This window comes from Crocodylus porosus, unplaced genomic scaffold (genome assembly GCF_001723895.1).
Source record: "Crocodylus porosus isolate Cpor-Errol unplaced genomic scaffold, CroPor_comp1, whole genome shotgun sequence".
NCBI classification, from domain to species: domain Eukaryota; kingdom Metazoa; phylum Chordata; order Crocodylia; family Crocodylidae; genus Crocodylus; species Crocodylus porosus.
In genome coordinates, this window is record NW_017728943.1 from 52,868,548 (window position 1) to 52,881,814 (window position 13,267).

General features: G+C 44.4%; 1 protein-coding gene across 1 annotated transcript in view; it reads right to left on the minus strand.

Annotated features, from left to right (window-relative positions):
• RHOQ (ras homolog family member Q) overlaps nt 1-13,261 on the minus strand; it is a 28,251-nt gene extending 14,990 nt beyond the window's left edge. The window contains exons 1-2 of the mRNA XM_019549363.1: nt 13,078-13,261; nt 12,409-12,467 (exon numbers count right to left, since the gene is read on the minus strand). Coding sequence (XP_019404908.1) covers nt 12,409-12,467; nt 13,078-13,219 — 201 coding nt within the window. The 5' untranslated portion in view covers nt 13,220-13,261. The remainder of the gene's footprint in view (nt 1-12,408; nt 12,468-13,077) is intronic.
• Between the last annotated feature and the right edge of the window lie 6 nt (nt 13,262-13,267).

Genomic DNA, 13,267 nt, shown 5'->3' on the forward strand with positions numbered 1-13,267 from the left:
TCTAAATTATAATCCATGAATATAGTAGTGCATGGTAATGACAGTCTACAAAGCCTCACTAAGTAGGAATCCCTGCGATTCACTTTTATCACTTCACAGCTTCTTTCAAAGTTAGCCTTGAAGGTTAACTGACAGTTATGCTGATGATAGTTTTCTTCCTTGAGATTTCCATATTAAAAGTGTCGGGGTGGTATTTTAGAGCTGCTAAACAATAAATAAATGGCCTGTACTATCTTTAGTGGTCAACATAAGCATCAGAAAGCTAAAACCATTATACACTGTCCCTAGGGAAAACTGGTGACAATTGCAGTGGCTTCGATGGAGTTACCCCAAGCTAAGAGCCAAATTGCAGCTTTGCCACAAACCCTGAGTGGCAGTTTTCAGCTGCCTGCCCCAGAGGCAGCCCAGGAAATAGGCTATGATTCAGCTGGTCACAAACTACTTTCTGGTTTTTACCCCTTGCTCTGGGGATAGGGGGAGGGGAAAGGGGGAAGTAGTCTGACTGCCCTGTACCAAGCACAAATTACTTCCCCTGATGTATCAACTCATCTAACCTAGCTTGACTTTGACTGCAGTCACTCCCTAGCCATCTGCACGGAACAGGGAAGATCTGCCCCAGAACGCTGCTCTCCTGGCTCTGCAGCTCGTGCATATTGCAGATGCATGATGCAGGCCCCAACCTGGCCCTAAATGGATGAAGAATCTGGCCTGATGACTGTGCAGATGACTAGAGAGTGACAGCAGCCAAAGTCAAGCTAGGTTAGATGACCAGATTCATCCTATGGTGGTGCCCAGAGAATCCAGTCACAAGCAAGGCCCCACTGTGCTGCATATATGTTATCTTCAAAATTTAAAGTCTTCAACATTGTTTCTGACACATGCCAAACATGGACAGTTGACATATCATAGGAGGTAAGAAAAAAGGCATGCTACAAATCCTATCTACTAGGGATGTGTGCATCCCTGCAGACTTTGGGTGCAAAACGGTGGTGTTATTCTGGTTGCCAAGGGCATAGTGGATTAATGTGAGCTTCACAAGGGAAGGCCCAGTGGTGCTGATGTGTGTCCAGTATCTATTTTTGATTAACAGCAAAGGTACTGAGAGCACAGGCTAACTGCTTGCTCTTATCGTACTGTAAAATGAAACAAGTAAATCCTAACCCACCTCCAAACTAGGAAGAGGAGGATTGTTGGGAGCAGGTATGAATTACATATTGAAAGAGCCAAGTGGAACAGTGATTTCTTTTATATTTTATTCCAAAGTGCTTAAGAGAGTGGGATCGCTTACGTGTCTGAATAGCTTCTCTGTAAAAGAGACAAATATCCAGCTGGACGGAGGAGGCTGTTAAACTGCATTTCAAGGTATTTAGAGCAATAGAAGCAAACCAGTCACATTCACATATAAACAAAGTGACTGCAGAAGTCTCCTTTAATGCAGTGTCACAGAATGCATTTATGTAAGGCAGCTGTGAATCAGGAATGCAGAAATCCTGGTGACTTCTGCATCTACTATTGGTGAGCTCTGCATGGCTCTGAGGAAAGAATGTGCATGGGCTGGAGGGAAGGGTTATGGTTTTTTCATTGCCTCTTATGCAGCTCCAGTGGGTACATAATATGTCTTCACATGTATGTACCTACAGAAAGTGTGGAGATACGTCACATTTACTATTCCAGTCCCTGGGAAGAACTGAGCAACTTGAAGAGCTGATCCTGCCAACCCCCAGGATAGTTTCCAAGAATCATCCTTGTGTATCTGGATTGTGAACAGAAAAGGTGTTATGGAGGGCATGAATTTAACCCATAAGGGCAAACCAGTCACCTCTGCAGTGGCTAGGCAGGTTGCCACTCCTGGTAGAACTACTGTGGTTCCCTAATGTAGAGGTGGGGAATGCATACTGGGGGACAAGGATGCCCACTCTGCATAGTACAGAACCCCACTTTTCTCAGTGGGGATGAGAGGCCAGAAGATTTTCCTGTGTGGCTCCTCTGTGAATTTTCTAGTCTTACTGCATATAAGGAACTGCAGAAAGATCCAGTAGATGCTACTTGGGCCAGCAGGGCCTACTTTATAATTGCTCTGTTGTTGGAGGGTGAGGGAGGATTCCTCCATAAGACTCCCCTTCGCCTCCAAATAGCTGTCCAGCCTGACTAAGAACAGGTTGCACTATTTGGGTCTTAACCTATGATGAATTCATATGGATTTTGCTACAGTGGCAGCTCACCCAGTGATTCACCAAAACGCTGGTATGCTGAGGACAAAACATGCAGAAATTTAGCCCCCAGTCTTTTTCTCCTGGGATGCTGCATGCCCTACAGAGAAACCTCTCTGGAAAGACGCTCCTTTAAGTATACCATCGCCGTTTTAGTAGGGTATGGCAATCAAGCAATCTTTTCCAGAGGGATTGGGACAGGAAGTAGTATAGTGCAACATCCATTCAATATGGGACAGATCCTCTATGTAGGAACTCTGTATGAAGGAAGAATGACGCAGTGAGCTGACAGGGTCTTTCCTCCCTGCCTCTCTCTTTCAACTGAAAAACAAAAGCAAGTTCCTCTTTTCAATGATACAGCATTAAGAAAAACCTTTATAAAAGACAGGATTCTAAAGTTTTACCTAATCTCCTTGAGATCAGTCCTTGTGATGGTATTAGTGCCACTGCTGGTCTTATATCCCGGTAAAAAACTTTGTGGAATTAAAAGCAGTGGGTGGTAGTATCTGTGGTTTTTCTGCACAGGGTTGTATGTTGAGACCATGGTTTATCAGCAGTGGTCAGTGTCCACCTATCTGCTCCCAAAGAAGATACCAGTAAAACTTCAACAGAGAATTTTTAGCTTAAATGCCAAGTGTACTTGAAAACCCTTCCCAAAGTCTCTATTTTACACACTGTTCCATTTGTCACTATCCCAATGTGCACATACAGACTTTCTATCTGTTAAAATACAACATGTCACCTCTTACTTCTACCTCAGTATTCACTCTAGACACTATAGTGAAATATCAGTGAAAACGAAACCCAGAAGGGACTCAACAATATGTATAGTTAACAATGAGACACACTAATGATCTTTCAGAGTTCACTGTGCTATGCCCCATTTAAAGAGCAAGTGCTTGAGGCAGGCATCTGTATTTGTGTTTTATGCATTTATAAAGCACTGTGCTCATGTATGATGTTGACAAATGTCTCTCTGCTCCACAATATATAGTCACCTGTTTTGTTAATACGCAAACCACCAAATGTTGGCTGTAGCCAGAAGAATTACTGATTGTGCTATAACAAAATGGATACTGCGTAGAACAACATTAAACTATTATTTAGTAGCTACGCAAGTCAAATGACACAACCTTTTCACAACTGCTAGAAGAAGTGTCAGTGTAGTATTTAAAGGCATTTTGCATTAAGCAAGTAATTCAATTGCCAACCCAAATTAATAAGAAACAGACTTTCCTTTTTACTGAACTACTATTCTTTTTCATGTTTCAATAAGGTGTTTAATTTTTTTGTCAAAATTCAAGTTGGGCTTTGAATTTGAACAAAATAAAATGTCTTGAAGCTGTCTAAAAGGATCCATCATTGTAATGTTAATATTTACACTGTAATACACCATTGCCAATTCTTTTGGCTGATAGGAATCTCAGTTTTGGCAGTTTCCATAAAGCTTTGGATACATAAGAATCACATCTTAAAACAAAAAGTATGTTTTTAGCCTTTGCAGATATGGAGAAAAGCTTGAATATGTGAACTCTAAAAAGGGTGAAAATTTAGAAAATAAATGAACCCAAATGCATTTTTAATCTTAGGGTTTTAGTGCCCCGACTAAATACATGGGATTGACAACATTATCAGCATTGCCAAAGTAAAATTTTATAGCCATTTGGTTGATATGCTGTTGACATAGGATTTGATGCAAAGCGCATTACTATCACTGGAAAAGACTCCTGATGACTATACAAGAGCTCTGGATCAGACCCAACTATGGACAGCAAGAAGCAAAGTAATGTAATCTAAGCTATTTAACTATGGAAAGAAGACCTGAGCTGACTAGGCAAAACTCAGGTCCAAGTTGAGTTTAGGCTGAAGTTCAGAACTAGAGTCTGGGACTGAATCAGGGGATCATTAGAAAGATATCACATGAATTGGAGGTCTTTTAAACTGCTGGTTAAGATGAAGTATAAAAAAATTGGCCACTTTTCATTTTGCAACTAAAGTAAGAATCAGTTAAAATCAGGAAGTTCAGTTACAACCCTCTGTGAAATTTTCAAGGTTCTGGTTTGGTCTCTATCAGAAAGACTGGACCATCTTCACTCACTTCAATAAGGTTGATATCACTGGACCGTTCCCTCCTCAATGTCCTTGTTGTGACAAGGTACTTAGCAAAATTCACCGATTTGTTAGCATTTGACAGGGCTGTGCTAGAACTACTTCTGACTATAGACTTGGACTTGTGACCTCTGGGGTGTCAGTCACACACGTTAGCACCCATACCACCCCCAGCCCCATTGGACCCTTTACTTGATATAGATGCAGATTGCCCTGTAATAAATACAAGCACAGATATATGAGATACTTTAAAATGAAGTCAGGAAATAAAAGAACGTGGCAATATTGTACTGACAAATCAGTAATTGCTATTTGCATTCAATATCATCTTTAATTTATGCAAGGTTTATAAGAGTATTAAATAGCTGTCACTAAAATCTGGGAGAAATAATAATAAAGAATATAGTTTAACAAATATCTGTTCTAACTTCAAGGACATCCAGCTACTATTAATTGAAGATAAGGGGAATTTGTACTTGACTGCACAGTGAGTGTGAAATAGTCTCAGCCCAGTAGCAGTCTTTCTAAAGCAGCAGGGCTTACAGAATTGTGCTCCAGACACCTTATTTGTACTCTCATTTATGTACTGAAGGCCTCTCACATTGGGTTACTTTGCTGTGGTTCTTTACTTAGCTCTGCCATTGACTTACTCTAAATTTGGCCAATGCACTTGGGATTACATTTTCAAAAGCATTCAGTGTATTTAGATGCCCAATTTAAGACAGCTATCATCTGATTTTCAGAGGCACTGAAAATGTAGGTCAGTGGCAACTGTCCACTCCTGGCACTCTCTTCAAATCAAGTTTTAAATTTCTCTAGATAGCACCCTTTAATAATGGACAGTTTTGATAATTTAGCTCTTGATGTCTTCGATCTTCACTTTCCCATCTCTAAACTTGGGATAATGATGTTCTTATAGCTCACAGAAACGTTAAGATCCAGCCTCCAGATCATTCAGTTCCTGACACCTGCTCTCACCAGTCTTTGGTTAAGCATTCTTCCCCATATCTCTCAGTTTGATTCAGCAGAAAATTCATAAATTTGTATTTATGCCATTAGTCCATTACCTTGCAAAAACTTTGAAAGTTAGCTAACATACAGAATATCTGGCATATTTTCTCTTTAAATACATCTCTACACATCTGATTTTTAAACCTCTGGCTCTGACTGGGGACAGCAGTCACCACCTGCACATGGCAGCTTCTCTTGGAAGGCTCTTTAGCAATGGACTCAGGGGGTAAAATACATAGTTTGTTGCCCAACAGTGGACAAAGAGGGCCACAGTAGCAGCCAGCAGCATAGAGTGGGAGATAAAGTTAATAGCAGAAACAGATCATTAAGTGCCATAACCCTCGTGCTTGTGAGCCTTCGTACTCTAGGATTGAAGTCAACCCTATGACTTGACTGTAAGTACAGTTCAAAGTAAATGGGCTGTAAGAAAGGACAACCATTTCAATGCAAAGTCCTGGACTACAGAAAAACAAAGTTCTGCATTATTGTGTCATTATTATGCTGAAAGAAGAAATTCTTGCTAAACTGGACCATCTCAAAATGTTTAGACAGGTGCCAGCAGAGATTATAGATATCGCTAATATCTCCTGTTTTAGTATAGTAACAGCAGCAACAATCAATTTTATTCTAAAAATTCTGTATACAGCTAGTCTAAGCAGCCAGGTCTTTCAATCACAATTACCCTCATCCTCTGTCATACACATCTTCAATATCTTAATTCTGCTCTTTGTCTTCGACCCCAATGACTCAGATGTTTAACATAGTCACCTAGAAATCTTGCTGACTTGAACAATGAAAAGTGCTTTCTACTTCAAGACTTCAGGTAAGACAGGGAACAGGTGCCTTTGACTTTAGTGGAAATACTCACATTTGCAAGACTAAGGCCTTAGACTTGGTTGAAGCAGAGACTTTTACTATGTCTTTTCCTACAGGGTCTGGATCCTAGTTGAGGCTGCTGGGAATAGAAATCTCCATCTTTATCTGAATCAGGAAGAACAAAGAGCTGGATTCTGTAATGTGCATCTACTGATTTCAGTGGGAACTGAAGAAGAGCTCAGATTTTTGCAGCGCTGGACTCCAACATTTCTGTTCACAGACTTTTAAAAGTGGAAATGAGTGGGGGACAGCCTCTGTTCTGGAGGCAGAAGCAGCCCTGCTATTTTACCAGAGGAAGTCAAAGATTTGCTGTCCGATGGAGGTATTAACATTAATCTCTTGGTGAAATCCAGCCCCTCAGAGTAACCTTGCCCCAAACACACTGGACACATGCACACACTTTCATCCATGAACAGCACTGCAGCACATGTTCACCTGATTTGTACACTTCCATATCTCTGAGAGGAAAGGCAGCTAGAAAGGGACTGAAGAGAAAGATGAAGAAGGAAATCCAGGCAATTTAAAATATTTCAGTTACAAATTCTGAGGGCCTCACAGAACTTGGATGATCAAAACCATTCTCCTCAGCCTCAATAAATGGCTGCAGAGAGCAGGGGAGCTGGAGTGGCTATGGACTCCACCTCTGCAAAGAATTAGCTGTGGAATGTCTTCTCTAGCATGGCATAGCCCCTGGAGAGGCATGGTTCCCACCCATCTCCTGGGAATAGGAGCTAAACCTCCACAGCTGCAGAACTAAACAGGCTCCAAGAGCTTCCACTTTCCAGCAGCTGTACTGGCTATTTTCTGCAGGACCCTAAATGTTTTCAGTGAGAAGAAAGCCTGACTGACATGTGTGTGAGCAGATACGCACACGTGCACACACACAAAGATATCTGTACAGAAAGAGATGTGTGTGTGTGCGTAATCCTTTTGGTGCTGTAGATTCAAAATGGGGACAAATATAACTTTACCCTTTTTAAAAAATAAAAATGCCATATTTACTCTGAACCCATTTTTTATTCAGGCTAGATCCGAGGGTTTATACCGGGGTGGCCAGTTACTCAACCTGGGAGCCACTTCTGATCCTCCACCAAAGCTGGGAGGAGGGTGCTAAGTGACCCAGAGTAGAGGTGACCACCCACTCCCCTGCACCGCCAAACACTTTCATCCAGCCCACAGTACCCACCAATGAACTGTGCCGCACCAAGCCCTTCTGTCCATGAGGGTGGGAGCAAAGCAACCACATGCACACACAGCCCCAAACATACCCTTTTGCCTCACTCACCCTCGTGGGCAGAAGGGCCCAGCCAGCATGCAGCTTCCACACTGGGCTGCTGCTGCTGCTGCAGTAGCAGTCCCCAGGGACCTGCTCTGTTTCCCCAGTCTCCTGCTGGCTCCCAGCAGCAGGTAGGAATCTGGCAGGGGTGGGGCTGCAGCTGGGTAGGAGTGTGGAGTGTGGGGCCGGTGGCAGTGCAGAGCCCATATCCAGGGGCTCCCCTGGACACAGGCTCTGCGCTGCTGCCACCAGCCCCAGCCCCATGCAACACAGAGCTCAGGTGAGCAGCATGTCGGTTTGAGGGACAGTAGGGAGCAGGTTTGAGCCACTCCCCTCATGGTGCACAGCCTGGGCAAATGCTGGCAGCAGCAGCAGGCGGTGGCACTCAGGGTGCAGATGTCCAGTGCACGGGGCTTATCTCCAGTGCCCGGTGACTTCAGCAGCTGCATGTGAGTGACACAGAGCGCCAACAATATATATGGTCTGGTGGAGGCTGCACTCCTCGCCGTGATGTGCAGCGCTGGCTGGAGGGCACCTGTGCCCCAAGCACCCCACAACCCCCCCCACATATACACAAACCCTAACATATCCTATGCCCCTCCACACACAGCCACATTCCTTCACAACCCCCCACACCCTACCATACACACCCACCACACTCACTACACATCCACATACCCCCACAAAATACAAGACTAAGAATTTATTTTTGAATTATTATGCAATCGCCTCTACATACACTATGCAAACAAATCACAACAACATTTTTTTTTGTAATAAGATTAGCATATGTTACAGATTCATAGACTGTAAGGCCAGAAGGGACCTCAGAAGATCATCAGGTCCAGCCCCCTGTACCAAGCAGGAAATGGGGTACAGTAGGTGTTTGTATGATTTGGATTTTTTCTGGTTCTAAAATGGCAACGCCCACCCTCCCAAAAGAAGTATTTCTGGGGGGCAAGGGGAGGGATGTCTGGTGGCAAAGGTCAGGGGTTGGCGGCAGGACTTCTGGTCCCATGATGGCGACAAGGGGGAGGGGCAACTGTCAAGGCGTACAGCCCTGGACAGCTCACCAAAACTCGTTAAGCAGCCCTCCACCCAAAATAATTGCCTGCCCCTGCCATAAGACATATCTATACAGCTTTAAACACTTATTTTCTTCCTTTGGTACATTATCTTCGAAGCTTCAAAATTAACATTTCTGTCTTCTGCTAGTTCCAGGAAGAAGGGTTCATCTGCTAACTGTTTTTGATGAGTCAACAGAAAGAACTAAGATGCTGGACTTGGGGCTGTGGGAGGGGCATGTGGCACAAGAATTCTCTGCAAGGTTCCCGTCATGGAGTTCCTTTTTAGCCATTCTGCTGTGGAAAGAGTTTGCACCCTTCCTCCTACCCAAGAGTAGACTAGAGTAGCATTTCTCAGCCTGTGGGTTGCAGCCCAAAAGTGGGTCACAAGAATATATAAAAGGGGTGCAAACCAACTTTACAACTGGATTCTCCTTTAAAGGAGAAAAGCATGGAAAACTGTGGGTTTCCCCTTGCAAGCTGGCAGAGTTCCAGCCTGGCAGAGTTCCAGCCTGCAAGGGGCTGCTTGTGGCTGTGGGGAGCAGGAGGAAGGTGATCAGGAAGGGGTGCCATTTGCATGTGCACACAGAGTTTCACCCCAGCCAGAATGTCATGGGCAGGAGCTGCCTCCATAACCCAGCGGGCAGGACCCAGCACAGGAGGGCAGAGCAGGGCAGCAAGAGTTATTGCTGCCCGTACTCACTGTGCCACCAGCAGTGTGAGGAGTAATGGACCTGGGGTGGGCGGGAGGGGCCAGCGGTGGCTGGGCCATGGTGGCAAGGTAGAGCCCGGTGCCCGAGTGGCTGGCAGCGGGAGGAGGTGAGAGCAGTGTGGCCCACCCCCCATCTGTTACTCCTCATGCTGCTGGTGGCACATTTGGCAGGGGGGTCCCAGCAGTAGCTGCACAGCAACAAGTCTTGCTGCCTGAAGCAGGAGGCAGCAAGTTGGGAGTGAGGGGCACTGGAGGGGCCAGGGGGCTGTTTTCTACTCAAGTATTTACTGGGTTGGAACTGGCCATGCATGTTTACAAATGGATCCTGGTACAAAAAAGGTTGAGAAACACTGGACTAGATGACCCATTCAGACACCTACAGGAATCTGCAGCTCTGCTCACCAGTACCTTATGTGTCTACATCAGCACAGCTCCTTTGGTGCCTGGCACCCAGATATTTCCCTACCTATGGCTGCCCTTGACAAGTCCTTCCCCTCTTTTTTTAAAGAGAACCTCCACAACCCAAGGTGCTCTGTAGCAAAGGCAGCACACCTCTAGGATCTTTTACTTTTCCTCTGATTCTCCATAGTGGCAGGAGAGGGGACCTGCCTTTCTCTCTCCAGCCCACTTAGTTTTTGGGCTTACCCTGGACCTGATGTGCAGAGCCCATGGAAGCAGAGAAAAGGGGATAGGAAAGAGCAAGGGAAAAGGCAGCTGAGCTCTCATTCCAAATGGAGAAAGAGGGTAGGATCTATATATAGATCTGGGGTGGGACAGGAAACAGTTTCCCCCTTATTACCCATTCCTATATATTTAAAAATATAGGGTCACTGAATTTGGCCTGAACTCACACTGCGCGAAAGCAAACTGCTTTTGTGAGAAACTTGGGCTCCACAAAACTATCCCATCCCTTCACAAGTTTTAAGTTTAAGATTTCTAGGTCTCAAAAAATTAACACCGTTTTCTTAACTTACTGCAATAAAGTCTGAACAAAGAACTTAACGCCAACCAACTTTGCCTCATATAACAGAAGCCCCTCTATTTGCCTATCAGCTATAGATCAACTGGTGCACCCATTCACTATACAGCATGACACAGGAGGCTCAGTTTCTATATTTGTATGCTTCTAATACACAGACAGGATAGGATACCACAAGACGAACTCTGTGATAAGGCTGTACGCAGTTAAGTACACATACTCTGCCATTAATAGCAACAAGCTAAGACCAAGCACTTTAAGATGTCACATAAAGCTAAGACATGCACAAAACCAGCAGTCCTAGGTTGCCTTTAGAGACTTTGGATTGCTAATAAACAATGTTTTCTTAAATGTTATTTTCTTGAATGTTTGGGATTTTTATAATGCCCCACATATTACAGTTTTGATGTCACAGGAGAGGATTAATTAAAGTTTGATTACAAGGCAGTTTGGTACAGTTCACTTTGAGTTAATTTGAGACAGAGGTAGCAGCAAAGACTATAGGTTATTAGCACAGTACTAGCCTGTGACATCATAATCATGTAACATCACTTTCTGGTAAAAGTCACATCCTTCAGATATGACTTAATGATCTGAATGTAGTTCAAATACTAGGAATCTGCTCCTTCTTCTAGTATGAGGTTTCCTATTGATTTCAGGCCGAATACAGGTATAATATGTACAAGTGATATAATATAATTTACTTTGCTTAAGTCTTGATGTGTCTTAAGCAAAGTAATAGCATAGTTCAAACACTAATTGTGATAAATACAGGAATCAACATGTACAGGAATAATCGCTAGGTTATGCAGATCAGACTGTATTATCTTAATGGTTGCTATAGGGAAAAAAAACCACCATTGTGAAATAGGCTGGAAGGCCATGTATTTGGAATAAAAATGCATAAACATGTTCCAAGAAAAGAAAACACCTTCCCACTTTCCTGTGAGGATACCAGACATGTTTTAAATGAATACGGCCCAATCCTGTAGTATGCTGAATGACTCCTTGTGAAACTCTTAGCACTTAGCAGGGACTGGCACCTTGGGAATTATTTTGTTTCAGACAAGCCACCTCAAACAACGCCATGCTCTCTCACGTCTGAGATAGTTTCCCGATTTACTACAAAACCGTAGCTAGGTGGTATTTAACGTAAGCTCCCTATTATTTCAAGTTATTCAATCTTTTTTGCCACCTTAACAAAAGAACCTGCAAATACCAGTACAACAATGCTAATGATTTCACTTAAAATAAATAAAGCACATTTCAAGTAAGGGGGTAAAACATACATGCACAAAACACCTTTCACAACAGAAGTTGTATTTGTAGAATTGCCTATCCCAAAGTATTCAGCTGATGTTTTGTCAGGTACCAAACAGGCAGGATTACAAATGTGATGGCTGAGACAGACTACTGCATTTTTCATGTTCTGTTTTTTTTTTTCTCCTTAATTGGAAACCTCCTTATTTAAGTTGTGTTAATTAAGGATGATCAGGAGGACTGCAATAATTTAGAGGTCTGTCTAACTTGGTGTGCAGGAAACGGGAGGTAAGTGCAAATCTCACCCTGACTTCATAAAGCTTGTCAGAATATTAATCAAAATAGCATTTCAAATCTAGGCAAACTACATAAGTCTTTTCTTTGCCAGGGCTTGAACTCAATGTGAGGATTTCAGGAATTAAAGTGACGTGTTGCGATGGTGTAATAAACAGTATCAGACAAAATGCCTTCCCATAATATTAGATGATGCCATTGCCCACCAATCAGAAACCTATAGTCATGTACTTCAGTCACCAATGAGGTACAAGGCAAGAACACTCAAGAGGACCTGGCCATTTAGCACTAAAAATAAAGTGGATCACAGCCAATTGTTTTCACTTTGGAATAAGAGTTTAAGCGATTCTTTTCCTTTTTTTCCACCCAGCATCTTATTGTTCAGCCTTTGCAGAGGCAGAGGCAAGTGATTATCGCCAATATGTAGCGAGACAGTCCAACATAACCCAACATCTCTGAATAATTCAATGCGTGCACACAACCATGAAAATAGCTACGCTCTGGAAAACACTTTAGGCTGGAATCATTAAAAAAAAAAAAAAGTGTGGGGGGGGTGGAAGACTCCAGTAACGTGAAGCCACTAGACTGCCGTTTTCACTGGATTCGAAAGTACTCACCTGTCCTGCAGTGTCGTACAGACCCAGCAAATACTGCTTACCCCCAACTGTAACACTGACTGGGGCGGGGAGAAAAAGGAAAACAGAAAATTAGGCTTGCAAGGGTCTTAATTTTTTACAATCATTCTATCGTTCTACGAAAAGTGTGGCTCGCAAGGCAGGCGAGGGGCAATCCCTGCCAAGTTGAACCGGGGAGGCAGACGAGTGGTTTCAATTATCCAACCAGACTCAACAAAACACTGAGGGGAGCCGAGAGAGAGAGAGAGAGAACAAGAAATGAGACGTCTGAAACAGCCAGCACAAAAGCACCTCCGCAATGTGCGGCTCCCTGCCCTCGGAAAGGCACAAAGGCCAGCTGGAGTAGCCACCGCAGGAGGCGGTCAGCTCCCCCCAAGCCTGGGGCAGCCGGGTCCAAGCGCTTGACCTGCACTCCCCCCCCCCCATTGGGGCTTTGCCCCTCTCTTTTGGCATCTCCAGCCGCCACCCGGCTGTGGGCTGGTGTGGGGGCAGCTGCGCTAGGCCGGCGGGGGAGAAGGTCAAGGCAGGAGGAGGAGGAGGAGGAGGCAGGCTGGGGGCACATGGCAAAGTTTGGGCAAAGTTGTGGCGGCAGCAGCGAGCACGGGGAGCCTCTTACTCAGCACTTCTGGGCTAAACTGCAGCGGGGCTTACCTGCGTAGTGGTCAAACACGGTGGGCACGTACTCCTCGGGGAAGGCGTCGTTGGCGTAACTCATGAGCAGGCAGGTCTTCCCCACGGCGCCGTCCCCCACCACCACGCACTTCAGCATGATGCTGCCCGTCCCGTTGGCCATGCCGCCCAGCCGCTCGGCATCTTCAGGGCGGGGGAGGGCGCGGGGGCG